Source organism: Hyperolius riggenbachi, chromosome 4 (assembly GCF_040937935.1).
Source record: "Hyperolius riggenbachi isolate aHypRig1 chromosome 4, aHypRig1.pri, whole genome shotgun sequence".
In the NCBI taxonomy this organism is placed as follows: Eukaryota; Metazoa; Chordata; class Amphibia; order Anura; family Hyperoliidae; genus Hyperolius; species Hyperolius riggenbachi.
The window spans coordinates 221381394-221407128 of record NC_090649.1 but is presented as its reverse complement, the minus strand read 5'-3'; the positions used below and the strand labels follow the sequence as shown (position 1 = coordinate 221407128).

The following is a 25735-nucleotide window of genomic DNA, read 5'->3' as shown; positions in this document are numbered from 1 at the left end:
TCTAATGGTCAATCACTTTCCACAATTGGAGTATATACTGTTATGTGTGTTTTTTCATGTTTTTATATGTTTTTATATTTTGATGGGAGCCTGTCCCCTGTATTTAGCGCCATGTCTCTTTTTTCCTCCAAGGCACGATACACGACCTGATGAAGCGGTTTTGAACTGCGAAACGCGTAGTCATTTTTTTGAGTGCTCCAATAAAGACTGTCTTTTACAACTGTTTTGGAATGACTGCTTATTAAGGTAGGATCATTCCATCTGCTGTTAATATTACTACAAAACTATTCAAACTGATACTAATACTCCTTGTATTAGAATTACATACTACTATCAATCTGTGGCTTTGTCATCATTGATTTCTAACTTTTGATTTTCAAATATACCTGATCTTTGGTCGACTATTTACGACGGAAGTGTCGTGCAATAAGTACCCTATAGGGCGCCTCCTACCCCCCCGTGTTATCCATAACCCCTCCTCCAAGGGATAGGGGTCACCACCTGGCAGGTGGTAACGTTTTTTCAGAGGAGCTGTGACCACCGAAAATACCTCGCAAGGCCGAGTGGGGACGGTACTTCTCCACATGCGCTTCCAGACTGGTTGCACTACACGCAACCCAGCCTTGTGAGTATATTTCCATCTCTTACTTACTGAAGTAACCACACGTGAGATACTACACCAGACTGGGCTCCCGTTGTCTCCCCGTCCTTTTCTCTACCCTCTCAGCACTGACTTTTACAAGCCATGTATCCTGCAAAATAAATCACTTGAGATCCAAAAATCTTTGAACGTTTTCTCAAAAAGGTGGAGAAAGGCTAATCTATAGAGTGCAGAGCAGGTTGAGCATTGGAGACATCTCCACAGATGACACAATAGCACAGTATTCAATTAGGAAGTACAATCATTTATTTCTTACTCCAATAACATTTCAAATGCATTTCGCAAGTCCGTAGCCCGCTACCTCAGGCAAGGTACAACAAGGAGCAACTATAATGGTGTTAGAAAAAGCAAAAGCATCTCTGTGGCCAATCACAATTATAGTTGCCCATTGTTGTACCTTGCCTGAGGCAGTGTGCCACGGAAACGCGTTTGCAGATTTTATTGGAGTAAGAAATAAATGTTTGTACCTCTTAATTGAATACCATACTATTATTTGTCATCTGTGGGGAGGTAAGTACACCTTGGCCCCCAACCCCCCCACAGTTTTTAAGTGTTTTTTTTAATTTTCTACTTCACTGGGGCCTCTGTTTTTACAATAAAAGATTGAGAAGTAAGTGTGTGTAGACTTGAGTCACATCTTTCTGTTTTAAAAATAAATATAATGTAAATGTAATAAAAAGTGAGGTTTTGGTAATGGATGTTTAATCGATCAGACGTTAATAGATTGCTGCCCTTTTCATGTAACTTGGGCATGGCAGGAGCACGGGAGGTTGCGTAGTGTTGTACTGCAATCAGTGATTAGTACAAAGGTAGAAGTGGTGAACTTATGAATGAAATCAGGGCCGGCGCTACCATAGAGGCAAAGGAGGCAGCTGCCCCAAAGCCCCAGAGCTTGTAGGGGCCCCCCATTGGCTACAAGAGGAAACATTTTTTTTTCAAATAGACCTTATAGTTTTTGAGAAAATCGATTTTAAAGTTTCAAAGGAAAAAAAATACACATTTAAAAACCAGCCGACTTTAATGGTTAATAGCAAATCCACCTTAAATTATAGAAACCCTAAATTTGCAGGATATGTTAAGGAGATCATTGGGAATAAGAGGAAAAAACAATTTTTCAAAAAGACCTTATAGTTTTTGAGAAAATCGATTTTAAAGTTTTGAAGGAAAAAAGTATACTTTTAAAAGCGGTAAATGTCACTTTTAGCAGCAAACCTAACGGTAGTGTAATTTTACATGTATCAAACCAAATCGCAATAAATCTCCTGACGGGGTTTCCAGGGGGTCCATACGCAGCCGCAGCGCTTTGGCCAGGGATCGCTATACAGCCGTAATATGGCTGTATGAAGATCCCTGGCATTTTTTTCCTATTTTCCCAATTTTTTTTTATGTTTAGAGTGTGGGATTTTTTTTTTTTTTAATTATGTGGGGTCCCCCCTCCTGAAACTTTTTAACCCCTTGTCCCCTATGCAGGCTGGGGTAGCCAGAATGTGGAGCTCCGACCAATTGGGGCTTCAAACCCTGACTATACCAGCTGCAAAAAAGGTCCCTTAATGCCAATTTTTGCTCCGGGGTATCTGTTGGGGGGGCCCCCCAGGTTTATTTTGCCCTGGGGCCCCATTGTTGCTTAAACCGGCCCTGAATGATATTGGATCATATTTCCCCTGAAATCTGATTGACTGTTTAGTGTTGCACAATGGTAAAACAAGATTAGCTTGCAAAAGTTGGTCTGCTACAATATTCAATATTGGATCAGTATTACTACATAAGTACTGTGTTGCTATGTTTAGCCATAATGGAGCATATTCTCTAACTAGCAGTAGAATTCCCATGCACAGGCAGCGCATGGAAATTTTACCAATACTTATGCATCTAACAAAGTGTATATTGTCCAGATGGCACACCCTGCATTACTTAGGTAACGCATGCTACGGAAAGAGTGGGACTAGTGGCAACGCAGGTGTTACCTAGGTAACGTGGGTTGCACCAGTTGCGCAACACATGCTATGCTGGTTGCGTAAGTATCGGTAAAATTGCATCGCACTACCTGTGCATGCCGCTTTTACCACTGGCGCACGTCCCTGTTGCCATGGTGATGTATATACAGTTGATCCTCCGGGCAGCAGAAGTGTTGGACACGTCTTCAGCTTCTCTTAGGTTTCAGCAACATCAGCAATGTTTGCGAGAGCCAGACAGGAGAAATACCGACACTTTGTAGGACGAGATCCCTGCCCTTTGGCCCAATAGGCTGCCTGTCAAGTGTTGATTGAAAGTATGTAACATGAAATTCATCTCTTAACTCCCAACGCTTAGAAATTTTTAAAAGACAACTGAAGTGAAAAGGATATGTAGACTGCCATATTTATTCCCTTTAGTCATAGACTAAAACTAGTCCTTGGTAAGAGTACCATGTATACTCGCATATAAGCTGACCCGCATATAAGCCGACCCCCCCACTTTTACCTAAAAAAACACAGTAAAAAATGACCCCCATATAAGCCGGGGGTTGGAAATGCTGGCCGCCTTATTCCCCTAGCGTGTCCCAGTATAGCTAGTATAGTGCCCAGTATGGGTAGGTAGTGCCTCAGTATAGCTAGTATAATGCCCAGTATAGCTAGTATAGTGCCCCAGTATAGCTAGTATAGTGCCCAGTATAGCTAGTATAGTGCCCCCCGTATAGCTAGTATAGTGCCCCAGTATAGCTAGTATAGTGCCCCAGTATAGCTAGTATAGTGCCCCAGTATAGCTAGCATAGTGCCCCAGTATAGCTAGTATAGTGCCCCAGTATCGCTAGTATAGTGCCCAGTATAGTGCCCCAGTATAGCTAGTATAGTGCCCCAGTATAGCTAGTATAGTGCCCAGTATAGCTAGTATAGTGCCCCAGTATAGCTAGTATAGTGCCCAGTATAGCTAGTATAGTGCCCAGTATCGCTAGTAAAGTGCCCCAGTATCGCTAATATAGTGCCCAGTATAGCTAGTGTAGTGCCCCAGTATAGCTAGTATAGTGCCCAGTATAGCTAGTATAGTACCCAGTATTGCTAGTAAAGTGCCCCAGTATCGCTAGTATAGTGCCCAGTATAGCTAGTGTAGTGCCCCAGTATAGCTAGTATAGTGCCCAGTATAGCTAGTATAGTGCCCCAGTATAGCTAGTATAGTGCCCAGTATAGCTAGTATAGTGCCCCAGTATAGCTAGTATAGTGCCCCAGTATAGCTAGTATAGTGCTCAGTATAGCTAGTATAGTGCCCCAGTATCACTAGAATAGCGCCAAAGTATCGCTAGTATAGTGCCCCAGTATCGCTAGGTAGTGCCCCCCGCCTCCCCTCTCCCCCGCGGCCACCACTGCTTTTACCTTAGTCGGTGCCGCTTCTTCTATTCCCCTCCTCTCTGGCTCCGTAGGACAGCAGCACTCTTCACGGCGGCTGCTGTGATGAGACAGGAAGCAGCAGAGAGTGCGGCTTCCTGTAGCGGCGGTTGCTATGGGAACCGCTCTCTCTCTCTACTGCAGCCGCCGTGAAGAGCGCTGCTGTGAATTATGGAGCCGGACAGGAGGGGAATAGAAGAAGCGGCGCCGGGTAAGGTAAATGCAGCGGTAGCGGCGGCCGCCGGCGGATGTTCGAGGACCACCACCACCACCACCAGACTCGCATACAAGCCGACCCCCCAACTTTTGACCCACTTTTTGGGGGTCAAAATTTCGGCTTGTATGCGAGTATATACGGTACTTGAAAAAGGTACAGACCGGAACAAAGAACATCTATCAGGCCCTAGGCAATGTAACTGTGGGTACATATAAGAGTGATGTGTAGGTACTCTGCAGGGGAATGAGGCGATTCTTCCTCTATTACACATTCTTCATGCACAATCTGAACATGAATCAGGCCCTAGGCAATGTGACTGTGGGTACATATAAGAGTGATGTGTAAGTACTCTGCAGGGGAATGAGGCGATTCTTCCTCTATTACACATTCTTCATGCACAATCTGAACCAGGTTTATGGGTGATAGACAACACCTCTGTGTTCAGTGTGCACAACATTCTCAGTGGATTCCCTGCAGCTCTGTATAGTATTACTGTGTAACAAAGTAAACCTGAGACTGATGAAATTAAAGTTTTATACATACATGGGGCTTCCTCCAGCCCCCTTCAGGCTAATCATCCCTTCGCTGTCCTCCTCCACCACCTGGATCTTCAGGTACTTGAGCCAGTCTGGCGTAGTGCGCATGCACACACTCCGCCGCCGGGAGAGTACTACACCAGCGCAGCACTATTGCGGAGGTGCAGAATGCTCCTGGCTGTAGGAGCGGCACACGGCCGGACTGTGCTGACTGCCTGAATCACCAGGACTCATAGCAGAAGATCCAGGTGGCGGAGGAGGACAGGGAAAGACTGATTGGCCTGAAGGGGGCTGGAGGAAGCCCCAGGTATGTATAAAACTTTTTTTTTTCATCCGTCTCAGTTACCCTTCAATTCGTAGTCACCAAACCAAATTTTAACAACATATTAAATGATTTAATTTCATGAGCAAAGAGAGTGCATACATTTGCATAAATCAGCATCAACGCAGAATGATTTTTATCTCATTGACCATCTCTATTAGTGACACGGCTACACAGCAGGCTTTATTCTTACAGCATAGAGGTTATTTAGTATATATAAGAGATTCCTGTGTACACTTCATATATACAGTCACAATCAGATGTGTATTTCTGACTTAAAAAATATGGGAACTGCTTTATTGAAGCAGCACAAGTAAATAATTTTGATTGGTTCATTTCATTTTTGTGGACTAAGCACAGCTATTACTGTCTGTATAAATTATTTATGATGGCTATTATCGGAGAAATAGAACATTTTATCATTTTCTATTTTAATTACAGTTTAAATTCATTAGGAGTCAGAGGCGGTGCATTTTTTCCCGACTCCGGGCACCCAAAATTGCTCCAACTCCACAGCCCTGCTCTTAACTACCACTTTCACTTTTGTCCCCTCAAAAACCTCTTTTTATTCCTGTTCTTTCTATAGAGGCATCTAGTTCTGAACTGAGTAACAAATCACTGGACAGGTCAACAGCCGACAGCCAAATCAGTACCTCAAGTCTACAGCACACATGTAGAGAGGTGGTTTAGGCCAAAAACCTTATAGCCTGTTCCAAAGCATCTTCCAAAAAACCCCCTCAAAAAACCAAACACACACTTTCTAAGGCTGCATCTGAAACATCTGATTTGCATGCTTGTTCAGGGTCTATGGTTAAAAGGGGTAGAGGCAGAGGATCAGCAGGACTGCCAGGCAAAAAAACATTGTTTAACCACTTGATGACCACAGTACTAACCCCCCCTGAAGACCAGACTGTTTTTTGTAGTACTGGGCTGTGCAGGCTTTTCAGCCTCCTGCACAGCCCAGCTAAGGAGCCCAGCGATCAGACTCACCTCCTTTTTTTGTCCCTAAGGGGACATGCCGCCGGAGGGGTCCGATCGCTGCGGCAGATTTTTGTTGTTTTTTCTTCAGCCTCTAATGAGGCTCTCTCTCCCTCCCTTCCCTCTGTGCAGAGAATTGGAACAGAACGGTGATCTGTCCTGTTCCGCCTCTCATAGGCATCAGCCTATGAGAAGACGGCGATCCCCGGCCAATAAGAGGCCAGGGATTGCCGATCTCGTACAGCGCTGCTGGAGACCGCAGCGCTGTACGCTTGTAAACAAAGGGGATTTCTTTCCCCTTACGTTTAAAAGCAGCTTGTTAGCTGCGATCGGCGGCTAGCAGGCTATTCAAGGAACTCCGCTCCGTGAACGGGCAGGGAACGATCGCGCATGTGCACGGCCGTTCCCTGGGAAACTGCAGCCCCAGGACTTGGCGTTAGGCGGTCCTGGGGCTGCCGCCACAGTCACGCCCATTGGCGTGAGGCGGTCCTTAAGTAGTTAAAACGAAATAAACATAGCAGCCTCCATATCCTCATATCCCTCACTTCAGGTGTCCTTTTACGGGTGCTAACAGGTGCAATGGACTGTAGGAGTTGTTGTTTTCAGACTTATGACTATCAAATGTAACCGCCAAGACAGACATTACAACAGAAGACACTTATGAACTTATTTGCAAACGGATGATTTCAAAATAGATCACCACAATTTGTTCTTGAATATGTAAATTCTTATTGTCACTTATATAAAGCAATATGTATAAAAGTGATCAGGTCTTGTTTCCTGGTTTTCTGGATTTTAAAATTATTGAATACCTGTACCTCAATTATCCTAAAGTAGTGATGTTCTTGGTCACCATAAGTCATCTGGATACTCAGCTGAATGTAATAACTGTGGTAAGGTGTACACTGTGGGCCTCTTATGAAGTGGCAGCCAGTCTGATCGCCATATAAATTTGGCCATTGCCACTATGTACTAATAAATAATGGCAAAAGTAGTGGTAACATTGGTAATTCCTCTACAAAGTGGTGAACTTTTCAGATCCCCCCCCCCCCCCCCCCCAAAAAAAAAGTATGGTTTGATCTAAATCTATTTGTCCTCTATCTCTGTAGAAGTTTAGAACAAGCAGTATTGCATTAGTAAGCTGAAGCATATCACATAAATGTAACTTACACCATTTTCCTGAAATCATTTATGAAGAACAAAAATGCAATAATTTCAACACACACTTTTAAAGAAAGACAATCTTTTAATTTTAGATTGTAAAAAATGACACACGTGTAAACAGAAGCATTGCTGATAAATCTGAAGAACACAAAAACAGTTTATGCACTGCTATAAAGTTTGGCCCATTAATATGTCACTAGTTACTCCAGTATTAAACCACAGAGAGAAATAGGGTTTATTCTTATTTACACTGCAGTACATTTACTGATAAATGCACTGGCATAGCTGTAAGATTTGGCACAGAGTAAAAACAACAAATACAATTTTTTAAAATATAAAACATCCTGGAAAAGACACACAAAGACATAGAAGCAAGGTGCTAATATGAGCTGTAGTGTAATGCATACATGGTAAAGTCAAATTAAGGCCACATGTACAGAAGCATTGGATGCCAATGCATATCTTACCCTTGTGGGTGTTGTAGTGCATATTTGCCAGCTGACACTTACCTGGTTGGGTTTGGGAGGTATTCTACTGAATGTAAGTGAACACTGCGCTGCTGACTGCAATACTCATGAGACCTGGCTCATTCTACTCGTACAGTGATGGAAAGCTTGGTGCATAGTTGTAGTAAATTATGTAAGTGGCATACAGCATGATGGGATTAAAGGGACACTTCAGTCAAACGAAAAAAGTTAGTTTTACTCACCTGGGGCTTCCAATAGCCCCCTGCAGCTGTCCGGTGCCCTCGCCGTCTCCCTCCGATCCTCCTGTCCCCGCCGGCAGCCACTTCCGGTTTCAGCGACAGGAGCAGACAGGCCGGGAACGCAAGTGATTCTTCGCGTTCCCAGCCACAATAGCGCCCTCTATGCCGCTATAGCATAGAGTATATATCATATAGCAGCTTAGTGGGCGCTATTGTGGCTGGGAACGTGAAGAATCACTTGCGTTCTCAGCCTGTTGGCTCCTGTCGCCAAAACCGGAAGTGGCTGCCGGCAGGGACAGGAGGATCGGAGAGAGACGGCGAGGGCACTGGACAGCTGCAGGGGGCTATTGAAAGCCCCAGGTGAGTTAAACTAATTTTTTTCATTTGACTTAAGTGTTCCTTTAACGTGTATATACAGGCTGTCTCCTACTTACAAATGATAAAGTTACAATTTTTCATATACACAAAATTGTCTTACAGGTTTTTTTTTTTTTTACTTATTTTTGTCGCCACGTTACAGTATTGTATAAACTGTTGTAAGTAGTTAAAAACTAATTGAAAGCACATTATGAAACAGGTAGGTAATCAGAAAGGGAATATATATGTTATATTCCCCTACTTTCCCGCATGCAGGGAGAGCCATCTCTCAGCTTCTCCCCACACCCGACTGACTGCAGGACTATAAGTACACAGTTAACAAGCTGAGATTAGGAGTGCCCTCTGTAAGACAATGCTCCCGATCCCAGCTTATTACAAGACCTGTATAAAAGACACCTGTCCACATTAGCAGTCAGATTCCAAACTAACCACCATGGCCGTCTGTCCAAGGAAGTCTGGGACAAGAACTGGACTACATGAATATCGCCAAGCTGCTTGGTGAGATGGTGACAAAAGTTGGCATGTTAATACACATATGGAAGAAAGCAAAATAACTGTAAATCTACCTCGGTCTGGGGCTCCATGCAAGATCTCACCTTATGGAGTGGCAATGAGAACAGTGACAAAGCAGTCCAGAACTACACAGGGAGAATTTGTCAATGATTTCAGGGCAGCTGGGACCATAGTGACCTGCCTTCTCCCCCCTAAAAAAAAAAAAGGTAAAACTATGCCATGAAGGACTCAAATCTTGCAGAGCCCAAAAGGTCCCCCTGCTCAAGACAACACATGCACAGGCCTGTCTGCAGTTTGCCAATGCACATATGAATGATCCAGTGGAGAACTGGGTGATAGTGTTGTGGTCAGATGAAAACAAAATTGATTTCTTTGGCATCAATTCCATTCGCTGTGTTTGGAGGAGGTGAAAATCTGCACATGGCCCCAAGAACACTATACTAACCATCAAACATGGAGGTGGACACATTGTGCTTTTGGGGTGCTAAGGGGACAGGACACCTACACCACATAAAAGGGAAAATTAAAGGGGCCAGTCCCATCAAATCTTGGGTGAGCAGCTCCTTGCCTCAGCCAGGGCAATGAAAATGGGTCATGGAAGGGTATTCTAACACGAAAATGACCTAAAACACATGGTCAAGGTAACAAAGGAGTGGCTGAAGAATAAGCATATGAAGGTCCTGAAATGGCCTAGCCCAGGCATGGGCAAATATAGCCCTCCAGCTGTTAAGGAACTACAAGTCCCACAATGCATTGCAGTAGTCTGACAGCCACAGAGCCGGATTAAGGCTAAATGGGGCCCTAAGCAAAGTAACTGATTTGGGCCCCCCATCATGTCGTAATAGAATCAGAAGATGCAGCTGCACAGCAACATGCCGCACACACCGGGGCAGCCGAGCTACTGGTTGCTATGGGCAACAGCCCGCTTTCCTCTGTGGGTGCACAATGCAGGGAATAGCAGCGGCAAAATGCAGAGTGAGAGATGAATGGCTGAGACATTTGCACTCAGGGGCTGGGGCACCCCTGTGAAGAGGGCGCCAGATATCACAGCAGCAGCTCTGGACACCGCCAACCTGTAAGCCGCTCCCCAGACAGAATTACATAACCATCCCCACCACAGAACAACCGATTTCCTCCCAAACTACACAGCCACCATGCAGTCTCCATCCCAGTGAATACAATAGTCCAGAAGAGAAGGCAGCCGCAGCGGGGGAGAATGACAGCACCAGATGACTCACATTCACCTATTGCGATCCAAGCAATAGAGGTCCCGTCATCCAGAGCCCATCTGTCTCCTCTAGAGTGCTGCCGCTCTGTTACTACTACTACTACTATTACTACTTCCTACTTCCTGTCTGATCTGAGAATCAGGAAGTTCAGAGCGAGCGGCTGCACTGTAGAATTGACAGGTGGGTTTCAGATGACGGGATCTCTATCGCTTGGATCATGGATAGGTGAGTGAGCGTTTGCCATCTGCTGCTATCACTCTTGCTGCATCTGTGGTTCTCTGTGGGAAGGGAGGGCGGAGTGGGCAGCGGCAGAGCGCACAGTAGCAGGAGGGGGACCTAGGAGGAGAGTCTGGCTCTGAAGACAATCAGCAGCGCACAGCATCATTTGACAAGACAAGACGAGACAAATAACATTTATATCGCGCTTTTCTCCTGGCGGACTTAAAGCGCCAGAGCTGCAGCCACTAGGACGCGCCCTATAGGCAGTAGCAGTGTTAGAGAGACTTGCCTAAGGTCTCCTACTGAATAGGTGCTGGCTTACTGAACAGGCAGAGCCGAGATTCGAACCCTGGTCTCCTGTGTCAGAGGCAGAGCCCTTAAAGGGACTCCGAGCAGTGCCTATGGGTATGCCTTTAAGCATACCCACAACTAATTAATTACATCCTCACACCTACCAGCATGATGTTTGTAATTATATCCCCCTGGGTTATATATATATATATATATATATATATATATATATATATATATATATATTTCATTGCATTGTGCTGAATCGAGCTGTCGTTCTGTGGCCGCAATTTCGATCGCGAAAATATCGAAAACTGAAAGGCATAAGGCGGCCGTTTATATATCATTGGAAAGAGGAGAAAGAGAGCTTTAAAATGATATGCATCTTTCCATAGTTACTGCACTGCTCAGAGTCCCTTTAACCATTATACCATCCAGCCACCGCTGACAGGATGGCGAGGGCTGGTTTATGTGCTGATGGGGCCCCTTTGACTCTGAATGGGGTCCCCAGGCGACTGCTTTTGTTGCCTGGTTGGTAATCCGGCCCTGGACAGCCACAGTCATGACTCAAAGGAAAATGCATTGTGGGACTTGTAGTTCCTTAACAGCTGGAGGGCCACGTTTGCCCATGCCTGGCCTAGCCAGTCTCCAGACCTTAATCCAATAGAAAATCTGTGCAGGGAGCTGAAGGTTCAAGTTGCCACGCATCAGCCTCAAAACCTTACTGACTTGGAGAGGACCTGTAAGGAGGAGTGGCCCAAAATCCCAAGATGTGTGGAAACCTGGTGGCCAACCACAAGAAACGTCTGACCTCTGTGATTGCCAACAAGTGTTTTGCCACAAAGCACTAAGACAGAGGTTCTCAAACTGGGTGCCGCGGCACCCTGGTGCGCCGTGAACTCATCCCAGGGGTGCCGCAGCTACCCTCCCAGTACTGTTCTAATCTTCTGCAGTACTTCAAAGTCCTGCTCTGCATTGTACTATCACAGACGCAGGCTGGCTGTGTCTGCGTGTAGAGCTAGCGAGAGAAGATCCCTACCCCGCCCCCTGTACTTTGTTTGACAGCACAGTGGGACGCAAGGGGGAGAGGATTTAATCTACATTGCCTGACTATCCGAGTATCCCCGCCTCCCCACGGAGAACAGCTAGTGATGCGAGGCGGGAGTGTACGAATTGGAATAGAGAGAGGATCTTCACCAGGCCAGGGACTGCAGAGACAAAGCATGTGCAACGTAGAATGTGTGTGACAAGTGAGATAATGCCTTCTCCTTCTCCTTACTGTCAGCCCACGCTGTCTGCCCTCCCCCCCACGTCCTCAGTACAACACAATTTCTGCCTGCTGCTCTGCTCCTAGCACCCTCACACTCTGCTCCTAGCACCCTCACACTCTGCTCCTAGCACCCCTCACCCTGCTCCTAGCACCCTCACACTCTGCTCCTAGCACCCTCACACTCTGCTCCACTCTGCTCCTAGCACCCTCACAATCTGCTCCTAGCACCCCCACACTCTGCTCCTAGCACCCTCACACTCTGCTCCACTCTGCTCCTAGCACCCTCACACTCTGCTCCTAGCACCCCTCACCCTGCTCCTAGCACCCTCACACTCTGCTCCTAGCACCCTCACACTCTGCTCCTAGCACCCTCACACTCTGCTCCTCTCTGCTCCTAGCACCCTCACAATCTGCTCCTAGCACCCCTCACCCTGCTCCTAGCACCCTCACACTCTGCTCCTAGCACCCTCACACTCGGCTCCACTCTGCTCCTAGCACCCTCACACTCTGCTCCTAGCACCCCTCACCCTGCTCCTAGCACCCTCACACTATGCTCCACTCTGCTCCTAGCACCCCTCACCCTGCTCTTTTCTCTCCAGCACCCTCAGTGCATTTCTTAGAGGGGAACTCCTAAGTATGTTTGAGGAACTATACCTCATTATTTTTGGTATTTGAAAGGGGAAGTGCTGCATAATTTTATCTATGAATTTTGGGGATAGTCTGCCTTATTATGCTTGGGGATTTAAAGCAGGACTCTCCCCTCTAAATCATCAAACATGATTACTCAGAGACCCTTCCATAAATCCCTAAGCATAATAAGGCAGAGTCCTCCTTTAACTTGCAAACATAAATCAGTCTGGAGGGTATGTTGCTTTCCTAAAGAAAGGCAGGGGTGTTAAAAGGAGGTAATCGTCTGCCTAAAAGGGGTTGTTGCCCATCTAAATGGGGCTACTGCCTACCTAAAGAGGTATGTTGCCTAACTAAAGGGGAACACTGACCACCTGGTAGGGACAAAGGGGGACACTAAAGGGGACCACTAGAGGTGTAACATGGATGAAGCCTATCTAAAGGGGGACATTTCCTAACTTAAGCTTTTCATTACCTACCTTAAGGGGGGACACTGCCTGCCTAACTGGGATGCTATGTAACTAGAGGGGGAATATTTCATATGGTGTTTGTAATACATATAGTTGGGCAATATTTAATGCAAAATATGGCAACCATAATTATTTTTGCTAAGGGGTGCCTTGAAAAAATTTCAGAGTCATCAAGGGTGCCTTGACCCGGAAAAGTTTGAGAACCACTGCACTAAGACATCTTTTGATAGAGGATTAAATACTTATTTCACTCATTACAAGGCACTTCCAGCTCTGACTTTGGGGTACTGGGTCTTTCAGGGTTCTTTTGTTGTTATTCTGTCTCCTCTCACAGCTACAATAAACCTACCATTACAATTATAGACTGGTCATTTCTTGGTCAGAGAGCAAATGAGCAAAATCAGCAGAGGATTAAATACGTCATTCCCTCAATGTATGAATTAATCAGTTATCACAAATTCTAACAAAACCAAAGTAACAAGACATTTCCATAATACAATAGCAATTTAGAATAGGTGTAGCATATAGTTAAAGTAAACTTGAACTCTAAACGTCTCTTTTCATATATAAAAAAAAATATGTTTCCTCCCTTCTGTGTAAACGGTTATCTCAGAAATGCCTAGAGGTAGAAATGAATTGTTTATACAGTCCGAAAAAGTGTCAGATGCAAGCAATATTTTTTAAATTGCATGGGAGTATGATGGCTGTCCCCAATTATAAAGACAATACATTCTGCAGCTACGGCCAACTAGGTAGAATGTCAGTGTGCGTCAGTCAAACAATGTACAACATGGCGGAGGTTTGCCTTAAAAGCCAAGCTCCTCGCAGAATTCTTTAAAAACTAAAGCCTGGTTACCTGTGAATAATCATAAGCTGTAATTTGGTCTCTCCCCGTGTCACCTGACTGCAATGGCAGATAAGCTAATCTGCAAGCAAAGGATAATAACAATATGTCTGATCCCATGAAAGCAGGAAATAGACACACTACAGATTAATTGCAGAAATTGTATTAGCTGTAACAAAGAAATGTTTTACTTTAAAGGTTATTAAGCAGTTGCGTATCTCTTAGAGCAGAGAGAAAGTTCTGAGTTTAGGTCAGCGTTAATCACAATACGTGTGTTTGTCTGTAATGGAATGCAGGCTTTTTAACTAATATTCCTCCCTGAACAAAGCAAACATTCACTGATAAAACTGAAGCTGTGCTTTAGTTATGAAAAACAAACGTTCTGCAGCTTTCTTCTGTAAACTGATTAAAAACCAAAAATAGCATGAGGCCCTGGAACTATACCAGTCCAGTGACATGGTTATCAGATTTGGTATCAAGTAGAGAGTACGGAGGTTTCACTCAGCTTTACCAACCCCGACTGTGGTGACATAGCCTTCCCTTCTCCTTGCAAAGCATCCATCCTGCCTACAGCTGATGGGCACAGAAGCTGTTTGGACACCCTTGGTCTAGTGGGAAATCAATAATACAGGTCCTTCTAAAAAAATTAGCATATTGTAATAAAGTTCATTATTTTCTGTAATGTACTGATAAACAGACTTTCATATATTTTAGATTCATTACACACAACTGAAGTAGTTCAAGCCTTTTATTGTTTTAATATTGATGATTTTTGCATACAGCTCATGAAAACCCAAAATTCCTATCTCAAAAAATTAGCATATCATGAAAAGGTTCTCTAAACGAGCTATTAACCTAATCATCTGAATCAACTAATTAACTCTAAACACCTGCAAAAGATTCCTGAGGCTTTTAAAAACTCCCAGCCTGGTTCATTACTCAAAACCGCAATCATGGGTAAGACTGCCGACCTGACTGCTGTCCAGAAGGCCATCATTGACACCCTCAAGCAAGAGGGTAAGACACAGAAAGACATTTCTGAACGCATAGGCTGTTCCCAGAGTGCTGTATCAAGGCACCTCAGTGGGAAGTCTATGGGAAGGAAAAAGTGTGGCAGAAAACGCTGCACAACGAGAAGAGGCGACCGGAACCTGAGGAAGATTGTGGAGAAGGACCGATTCCAGACCTTGGGGGACCTGCGGAAGCAGTGGACCGAGTCTGGAGTAGAAACATCCAGAGCCACCGTGTACAGGCGTGTGCAGGAAATGGGCTACAGGTGCCGCATTGCCCAGGTCAAGCCACTTTTGAACCAGAAACAGCGGCAGAAGCGCTTGACCTGGGCTACAGAGAAGCAGCACTGAACTGTTGCTCAGTGGTCCAAAGTACTTTTTTCGGATGAAAGCAACTTCTGCATGTCATTCGGAAATCGAGGTGCCAGAGTCTGGAGGAAGACTGGGGAGAGGGAAATGCCAAAATGCCTGAAGTCCAGTGTCAAGTACCCACAGTCAGTGATGGTCTGGGGTGCCATGTCAGCTGCTGGTGTTGGTCCACTGTGTTTTAACAAGGGCAGGGTCAATGCAGCTAGCTATCAGGAGATTTTGGAGCACTTCATGCTTCCATCTGCTGAAAAGCTTTATGGAGATGATTTCATTTTTCAGCACGACCTGGCAACTGCTCACAGTGCCAAAACCACTGGTAAATGGTTTACTGACCATGGTATTACTGTGCTCAATTGGGCTGCCAACTCTCCTGACCTGAACCCCATAGAGAATCTGTGGGATATTGTGAAGAGAAAGTTGAGAGACGCAAGACCCAACACTCTGGATAAGCTTAAGGCCGCTATCGAAGCATCCTGGGTCTCCATAACACCTGAGCAGTGCCACAGGCTGATTGCCTCCATGCCACGCCGCATTGAAGCAGTCATTTCTGCAAAAGTATTCCCGACCAAGTATTGAGTGCATAACTGAACATAATTATTTGAAGGTTTACTTTTTTTTGTTTTAAAAACACTTTTCTTTTATTGGTCGGATGAAATATGCTAATTTTTTGAGATAGGAATTTGGGGTTTTCATGAGCTGTATGCCAAAATCATCAATATTAAAACAATAAAAGGCTTGAACTACTTCAGTTGTGTGTAATTAATCTAAAATACGGTATTATGAAAGTCTAATGTTTATCAGTACATTACAGAAAATAATGAACTTTATCACAATATGCTAATTTTTTGAGAAGGACCTGTATGAGGCAAGGGTTTATGGTGCAGTTATCAGCGAAATACCCCCTCCCCAGCTAATGGGTTCTCTCTGTGACCAGCTCTTATAGCTGGGGGAATAGTACTGGTATCATTATCAGAAATGGGGCTTAGCTCTTTTTTTTTCAGTACCAGCTTCAGCACAGAAGATGCTAAATTATATAAAGGGACAATGTGACACCTCAAAGCAAAAAACTCCCCACCAAAGGTTGAGTTAACCACAACATAGTGTAAATTTCTTTTTGGATTTGTGACCCCTGCATTAAGAAGACTTTTTTTAGAACATAATAAGCTGAGCAGCTTGAAAAACAGTTTGACACTCAAAATGGCATGATGCTGTTGCTGCTTAAAGAGAGTCTGAAGCGTTACAAAATATCTGTTTTTACTTACAATTCTTATAGTGTAGTATGGTGGTAGCTGAAACGCCGCCATCCCGTGGCTGAATGATCCTTCTTTGCCCCCCAAATCCCCAGGGCAAAATCCGGGGATTGCTTCCTGTTTGAGGCAGAGTTTTCCGCTTTAGCTCTGCCTCTGCTGTGTCAATCGCTGCCTCTCCCTGCCCCTCTCAGTCTTCCTTCGCGGGGAGGAGGCGGAGATCCGTGCGCTGATTGACGCGCATGAGGCAGAGTTAGAGCGGATAGCTCTGCCTCCCCGGACAGCGAAATCCACGACCAAGAAAGTCATGGATTTCTGCCCCGGGGATTTGGGGGGAAAGAGGCATCTTTCTGGGATCATTCAGCCGTGGGATAGTGGCGTTTCAGCTACCACCATACTACACTATAAGAACTGTAAGTAAAAACAGATATTTTGTAACGCTTCAGACTCACAGTGCTTATTTATGGCTATTGTAGCCGATTTGTTTATACCATTCACTGCATTATTTGTATACTGGAAAATAATACCTCGGTTTCATAAAAAGAACATTATAAGGAAGTGCTAGTTCCAACATTTATTTGAAGCGTTATAACTCCAGACTGTATGAAGGTGTGGAACCACACAGCACACCACAAGGTAATCTCTATAGTATGACACCAAAGAAATGTATTTAAATTTCATGTGTAGATTATTACTGGGATCCTTGAACTCCATTTCTTTTTTTTTCTGTTATCTTGAGACTATGAAGAAGATGCGGTGAAATCTTCCAATAACCATGCAGAAAGAGCTGGCGGCCAGCCATGATCTCTTAACCTGGTAGAGTTACAGCCTGTCATCAGCAGGCAGCCACACAGAGCACGTAACTAACGTCCTTGGTCCCGAAAGGGTTAAGTGGTTATCAAAAGTGTTACAATCACCCCTTATCATTGCCTATCTGCAAACTGAAAAGAGGACCTTCACAGACACTTAAGAGCAGGCAAAATTGTTCCCCCTCAGCACAAATCATTGTCAGAAAGGCCCATCAACCTGTGTGCCATGATTAACTGAGAATACAAGCATTTGTCAATGGAAAGGCGAAAAGGAATGCTACAAGTGCTGCTGACGTATGCTAGCAGAGAACAATTAACATTACAACATGCTTTCTGACCTGTGCTTTCATCTGTCCTTCCAACATCTGGCAGTGTCTACAAGCACCTGCATGAGGTTTGTGTACTTTGAGGTTAGGAAAATGAATTACAAGTTCAAGGAGAAATATGCCTTAGGCAGTGGTTATCTCTCAGCTTTAGGTGGGATGGTTAGTGTTTTTAAGCTTAGAGGTGTCACAAGTGGTTTCTTTAGATATTTTGGGGAGTTCAACAGCAGAAATCTGGATGAGCACTAGGAGCAATGGACAGAATAAGCACTGAGTGCATCTGTGGTGGCACAATTATATCACCCTGAGGAAATGGCAAGCCCACTGCAGGAAATCCTGCAACAGCAGCAACCTTCAATACCGAAGTTTTATCTGCTGATTAAACACTAAAAAAATCATAAATCTAAAGTGCAGAACTTAAATAATTTACACATCACTAGTAAAAAAAAAATGTATTCAAATTCCTCTTTTTTTTCCCCTAAAGCTGGCCACTAACGGTCCAATTTGTAGCGAAAAATCGTTTGAGCGATCAGAAATTCTGATCGGACGAAAAATCGTTCACTACACCATCAACTAACCAATCATTGCTTCCTATCTATCACGACCACCAGGAAAATCCAAATTTTCGTTCGACGAAAATTCATTCGGGCGACATTTTTTTCACTCGTTCATAATCGATTGTGTCCACCAATGGAGATTATTTACAACCAATCCGATCAGAATTTCTGATCGCTCGAATGATTTTTCGCTAGAAATTGGACCATTAGTGGCCAGCTTAAAGAGAACCCGAGGTGGGTTTGAAGAATATTATCTGCATACAGAGGCTGGATCTGCCTATACAGCCCAGCCTCTGTTGCTATCCCAAACCCCCCTAAGGTCCCCCTGCACTCTGCAATCCCTCATAAATCACAGCCACGCTGCTGACAAACAGCTTGTCAGAGCTGGCTGTGTTTATCTCTATAGTGTCAGTTTGCTGCTCTCCCCGCCTCCTGCAGAACTCCAGTCCCGGCCTGCATCCCTTCCCTCCCTGCTGATTGGAGGGAAGGGAAAGGGGCAGGGACCGGAGCTATGCAGGAGGCGGGGGAGCAGCTGAGACTGACACTACAGATGTAAACACAGCCTCACAGCATGGCTGTGATTTATGAGGGATTGCAGAGTGCAGGGGGACCTTAGTGGGGTTTGGGATAGCAACAGAGGCTGGGCTGTATAGGCAGATCCAGCCTCTGTATGCAGATAACATTCTTTAAACACACCTCGGGTTCTCTTTAAGGCTGTGATGCATAGTCACACACTGAGTGTCTAAGGGCCTAATTCAGTATTACTCAGCTAGCAACAGAAAAAAACATGCAACATTTTTACACAATAAATTTTACCTGAAAATGATTGCATGCACCAGGCATGGAAAAAAGGGCCAAAAAACCCACCACCACACGACAAAAAAAATAGTCCTTAACTGTCAGTAATGGTTTGATAAAAATTAAGTTACTTATCTCATCTGGGAGGTGTATTTTAAATAGCAAAAATGGCAGACATGTTTTTCTCCTGCTCCATTTCAATGAAAAGGAATCTTTCATGTTAGGATGAAGTCTTTTGCACCATAATATACAGACCATGTGGCTGGTATTGTTAAGTGATGAAACAGAATGTTTGGGGATGAAGAATTAGCAAGCTACTGTATATTCATTTTATCTACTATTTTGTTTATCGTTGTCGTACCTGCCCCCTTTTTTGCTCTGCTTTAATTTTGCATAGAAGTCATTTTAGCAAACAAAAAAGTATAAATATGATGATTGGTTCTTATTAAAATAGAATATACCTATTTCTTTAGTACAAAAAACAAATTAACAAAACAAATAAAGAAGATACACATCTATCTGCTACAGGCCTGACAAGAGACTGACAACATTGAAGATAGGTTGCTGGCACCATGTCACTAGCAGGAAAAACGATCTCACTAGAGTGTTTTATGCTGTAGTAGTCCATTGTAGGACTATGATCTCCTAAATGACAGAGGCCTGAATGCCAGAGGGAGTCCCAGAACACAAAGCAACTGCACAGCCCTATATAGCAATATTCTAGTGTAAACAATCTACTATGAACATCATGGAGGTTCCAGGTTAGACATAGCACAAGAAAAAAAACTAATAATAGTACACTAAATAAAATCTTTTCTGGAGGTTAATTCACACTAGCCAAGAAGAGAAGCAATTCTACTATAACTTGTCATAGTCAAAACACCCAACATGCTTCAGAATTGATTCCAAATGTGTCAGTATAAAAATTTTTCAGATTGTTGATTTTAACAATTATTCAATAATATGATCAATAATATATAACAGCTGAATTAAACTTCTCTTGCTTGATAAATCTTCATAGATGTTGTAACGTTTGATAGAAATGTCTGAATGGGCATGGTTACAAAAAAAAATAAAAATAATACAATAGGCTTACAAAATAGATTGCAATAAAGTATTGTTATAATGGCCACCTTTAGGACTGCTTCCTGCACTATTGCTTACACTAATATTTATATGCCGTTTGCCCATCTCGGTATTCATTCCCTGTTAACTCCTTCATTCAGGTGCTTTTATGGCATTTTTACATGTGCTCGCAATGAAATTATGTTTTGTGTTGCAGATAGATGAAATATGCAATGTGACATAATAGTTCCTGGGCACTGCCAGAGAAAGTGCTCCTTTGCTACCTGCGCCCTCCGTATTTCGCTAGCCAGTCTGTTCTGCCATGGATTGGCTGAAGAGCAGGAGGTGGTCTTGGTGAGATCACGGGAGAACTCTTGGATGAAGAGCTGAAAGCAGACTGTCCTAGGTGCAAGCCGGATTTCAGAGATCCCAAATCTAGAAGCACAGATAATACAAACAGAACGGTATAAATACAGTTCAGGCCAATATTTATAACCCCCCAACATTCAATCAGCATAAAAAAGACTCCAGGGAACAGGGCACCTGGACACAAGAGGTACTACTGTTAAGGCGTCCATACATCTGAAAATCGGTGCCGCCAACAGCATGCCCGATCTGTATAGATAATGCTGGACCGGCACACTCGATAGAGTGCACGGTAATGGCGTGCGATACCAGTACTAGCGATGAACACAAGGGAACCCCTGGCACTACCCCCCCCCCCCCCCTCCTCCCCAGTGTAAAACACGGCCGGTGCATTAATACTTTACCTGTCTGCCACTAGCATCCTCATACACGCGCCCCACGCTCAGCCAGGAGTTACCTTAGTCAGTCAGTGATCAAGTAACTAGTACCTGATCATCATCCAACTATCACCCACAAACTTTACATCAGATACATTGGCAGGCTGCTTTGCATTGGCACTTCACTTGCTTCCTTGCATTGGCAGCCACTACTCTGTGCAAGCCCTAGCAGCCCTAGTGCAGTGTGAGACATGTGGGAGCAGAGTTTTTCTCTGCCAGCAGAGGTGCCAGAGACACACCATGAAAGCACCAGGGAGTTGGGGCAAAGCGCCAGCTGACAGCATCAGCTCAAAGCACCTGTCAGACCAGGGGTGCAGCTGTTTTTGTGGCCCCAAGCGGACTGTAGTAAGTGCGAAAAATGGGTGTGGCTATCCCGCATAAGTGGGCGTGGCCATGACATGTGGGTGGAGCGGGAGGGCGGATTGGGCGGGGCTGTTTGCGGGGAAAAATGGATGTGGGGGTGATTGAGGCGCGCGTAGCGCGCCGCGCCGAAAGATGGGCGTGGCCATGACGTTGTATGGGCGGAGCTTAACCGTAGCACAGCAAATATAGCCAACTATGACCATTAAATAATAAATGCAGCAACAGTTACCCCAGACACCAGAAAATAAAAACGCAATTTGTGCAACATTTCAACAGAAAACAAACAGAATTTGGGCCACATTTCAGCAGAAATCAAACGCAATTTGGGCACATTTTCAGCAGAAATCAAACGCAATTAGGGCACATTTTCAGCAGAAATCAAATGCAATTAGGGCACATTTTCAGCAGAAATCAAACGCAATTTGGGCCACATTTTCAGCAGAAATCAAACGCAATTTGGGCCACATTTCAGCAGAAATCAAACGCAATTTGGGCACATTTTCAGCAGAAATCAAACACAATTTGGGCCACATTTCAGCAGAAATCAAACGCAATTTGGGCACATTTTCAGCAGAAATCAAACACAATTTGGGCACATTTTCAGCAGAAATCAAACGCAATTAGGGCACATTTTCAGCAGAAATCAAATGCAATTAGGGCACATTTTCAGCAGAAATCAAACGCAATTTGGGCCACATTTCAGCAGAAATCAAACGCAATTTGGGCACATTTTCAGCAGAAATCAAACACAATTTGGGCACATTTTCAGCAGAAATCAAACGCAATTAGGGCACATTTTCAGCAGAAATCAAACGCAATTAGGGCACATTTTCAGCAGAAATCAAACGCAATTAGGACACAGTTCAGCAGAAATCAAACGCAATTAGGACACAGTTCAGCAGAAATCAAACGCAATTAGGGCAACCTTTTCAGCAGAAATCAAACGCAATTCGGGCACAGTTCAGCAGAAATCAAACGCAATTAGGGCACATTTTCATCAGATATCAAACTCAATTAGGGCACATTTTCTGCAGATAAACGCAATTAGGGCACATTTTCTGCAGATAAACGCAATTAGAGCTGCAAAAAGAAAAGAATTTACTTACCTGACACTGGCAGAAGTCTTCTCTCCCAGTCTCCTCTCCTGGCCGGCTCCTCAGGCGCGCAGTTCCCACGGAGCTCCCTCCCTCCTCCAATCTCCCGCGCTGATTGAATGCAGGGCTACGGGAAGATGGCCACCCAAAGCCCTGTACTGGAGACATAAATAGTCTCCAGAGCAGGGCTTCGGCGGCGGCCATCTTCCCGTAGCCCTGCTCTGCCAGCCCCGCGGGGCTGCGGGAAAACAGTGATGTCACGTCGACGTCACGGAGCCGCCGAGGCCCCTAAGATCTTGAGGCCCCAAGCGGCCGCTTGGTTTGCTTTATGCCTCGCGGCTTCTCTGTGTCAGACGTGCCAGCAAGGTACAGATACATGCCTTCCCGCCGCCCCCCCCCCCCCAGTTCTTTGAGAAAATCCAGTGACTGGCTGAAACATGTAGGTGGGGAGGAGGGGAAACTGGGCGGACCTCAGGACTCACATATGAAAGCACCAGCTTGTCCAGAATGTGTGTGCGGCTGCATATCACACGATCAGCCTACAGGATCCCATCATGGGTAGACACGCCACATGGGTTAAGGCTATTTGTAGGGGATCAGCTGGGCTACTTGTATTTGTAGTCTAATAGCAGACATGCTCGGATAGGACTAAGTAACATCTTATATACAACACGAGACGGGATGCATAGTAAAAGATACCGGCACTATAGTGATGTGATGCCAGTGAGAAGAAGTAGCAGTATATAAGATGAAGGTAATATATGGTGTAGTGCTTAGTCTCCTTTACAGAAGTGAAGGAGAAAGCGTAGCAGTACAGCGTAACAAATAGGTTGCTAGGTAACCGCTATGGCAAACATCGCGAGAATAGGAGCTGCGCTCTAAGGAGATTTGCATTCAACACAGCTTATAGCGTCTGGGTCTGCCGCTGGCCGTCAAGCCCCTGATGAGTCATCCTGACGAAACCGGTAGGGCGTGGCCTCAAGCGGCAGACAAACAGATGCTAGGAGATCAGCGGTGAGGACGTCCTGGGAATTTTTTATATGCGCATATGGTTTTACTAAATGTGAGTGGAATTTTAACCTTTTATTGAACAATAAAAACAGAGTTACTCTATGCAAGCTATGTGTCAGTCCTACAGGTTCAATTAAGATTGTTACAAAGACAAATTTCTCCGACATCCTAAGAGCTTGTTTGCTGGTCCGGGCAAGGTCAGCAGATCCATCTGGTGAGCATGCAGGCTTTCTATTACTAGGTGGTGGAGGCCAGAGCACGAGCACAGAGTGTGGGGTGCGCTCACTTGAGAGGGTGCACTTATTTTCGCACAAATAGGGTTAATACATTGTTGGAGTGTGATACTGTTTTACGCTATGAGGATTGCACTTTCTCTTTCCTGAGGAACAAGCTGAGGAGAGTCGAATGCTGTTAAGGAGCAAGGTTCGAGTGGAGACATACATGTGAGAGCTGCTGGTCCATATTAGATCAGCATATCGATCTGGTGAGCATGTATTCCTTCTACTGTGATCAGTGAAGCTTGGAGCACGGGTGCGAGGAGTGGGGTGCACTCATTGTGGTGGGGGTGCACTCACTTTTGCACGCATGAAAGTTTAGTGGTTCTGAGTGGGTTGCAGTATTAAGCTATGTTATATCATATTTTTTTCTGAGGAACAAGGGCAAGCATGGTCGTGGTCCTGTAAGGAGATCTACAGGAGTGGAATTCACCGGAGATGCCAGTATAGCTGATCTGTGACAAATCAGCCTTTGAATGTTGGTGAGAGTACCCATTTGGTTCTAGAGATTGAAGATTTATAAACAGTGGAACTTCATGTGGAAAAGAACTTTTTTAGACTGTGTGTTATGAGCGCTGTATGGACATTCCAATTTAGTTAAGTTAAGGGGATAGGTACCCCTAGTCTGTAGAGCGATCCACCTAAGTGCATCTGTGGCAATTAAATATCTGGGGATTGAATGTTGTACAACTGAGGAGCGCCCAAACCACTTTTGTTTTATAGACACGCCACATCTCTGGATGCCTAAGAAGGGATTAGCTACATATCCGGGAAAGGAAGGAGTGGTTGGATCTGTGTTTGTCAACTGGTCATATGTTCACACACTGTCATGCAGCATCTTGCCAATCAGCTGAGACTTAATGCTGGCCAGCAGGTATGCATGTGTTTTGTGTGTGTGCTGACTGGGACCGGTCCATCTAGTTGGGCTAATGAGGATGTTGAGGTCCTCTTGATTCACACTTTTGGAGACCTGGAGTTACCCTCCACAGTATACCCTGTAAACTTGAATAATCTTTAATAAATATGCCATTTTAAACACAGTTTTGAGCACCAAACGCTTTATTTTTGTATGGTTGATCTGACTGCATAAACGGTTTGCTACTGCGTCACGCAGTTTTGTGTAGGCATAGTTAAAGTACTTCTGACCTGGTTCTCTCTCTCCCCTTCTACTTTAATATTGTTTAATTACTGGTGCTGTGACTAGCACACAGCACCACCCTCCCCCCTCCTGTGCCTTCTGTAGTCCCCATTCTGTTCAATCATAATCTTCGACTGAGGCAGAACGTCGATTATGTGCGGGGAGGAAGTGACAGTTCTTCCTCCCCTCTGCTCATTTATAATTCATCCCCCTCCGCCTGCCGCTATAGTTCCCCTTATGATATACTGCACACAGCGTGCAGGGGAGATGCACTGAGAGCGATCGTGTGGTATTTGAGGTCGGAAGGATCACGCTGTGTGCAGTATATCATAAGGGGAATTGTAGCGCCAGGTGGAGCGGGATGAATTATAAATGAGCAGAGGGGAGGAAGAACTGTCACTTCCTCCCGCGCACATATTTTAGGACTGAACGCTGGACGTGGGATGATGGTGCTGTGTGCTAGTCACACAGCACCAGTAATAAAACATTTTAAAAGTATGAGGACCATGTACCAGGTCAGGAGAACTTTAAGGGTATTATGCACACATACATATATACAGTGGGGTACGAAAGTTTGGGCAACCTTGTTAATCATCATGATTTTCCTGTATAAATCATTGGTTGTTTCAATAAAAAATGTCACAGTGATATTTGAGAACTGGAATAAAGTTTATTGGATTTACAGAAAGTGTGCAATAATTGTGTAAACAAAATTAGGCAGGTGCATACATTTGGGCACCACAAAACATAAATGAAATCAATATTTAGTAGATCCTCCTTTTGCAGAAATTACAGCCTCTAAACGCTTCCTGCAGGTTCCAATGAGAGTCTGGATTCTGGTTGAAGGTATTTTGGATCATTCCTCTTTATAAAACATCTCAGGTTTGATGGCTTCTGAGTATGGACAGCTCTCTTTAACTCACACCACAGATTTTCAATTATATTCAGGTCTGGGGACTAAGATGGTCATTCCAGAATGTTGTACTTGTTTCTCTGCATGAATGCCTTAGTGGATTTTGAGCAGTGTTTAGAGCCGTTGTCTTGTTTAAAGATCCAGCCCTGGCGCAGCTTCAGCTTTGCCACTGATTC

General features: G+C 44.5%; 1 protein-coding gene across 5 annotated transcripts in view; it reads right to left on the bottom strand.

Moving 5' to 3' along the window:
* The window catches only part of CILK1 (ciliogenesis associated kinase 1), a 166084-nt gene that overhangs the window by 21546 nt on the left and 118803 nt on the right, over positions 1 to 25735 (bottom strand). For all 5 annotated transcript variants that reach the window (XM_068281365.1, XM_068281367.1, XM_068281366.1 and 2 more), the window contains exon 14: positions 20247 to 20397. In XM_068281365.1, coding sequence (XP_068137466.1) covers positions 20247 to 20397 — 151 coding nt within the window. The remainder of the gene's footprint in view (positions 1 to 20246; positions 20398 to 25735) is intronic.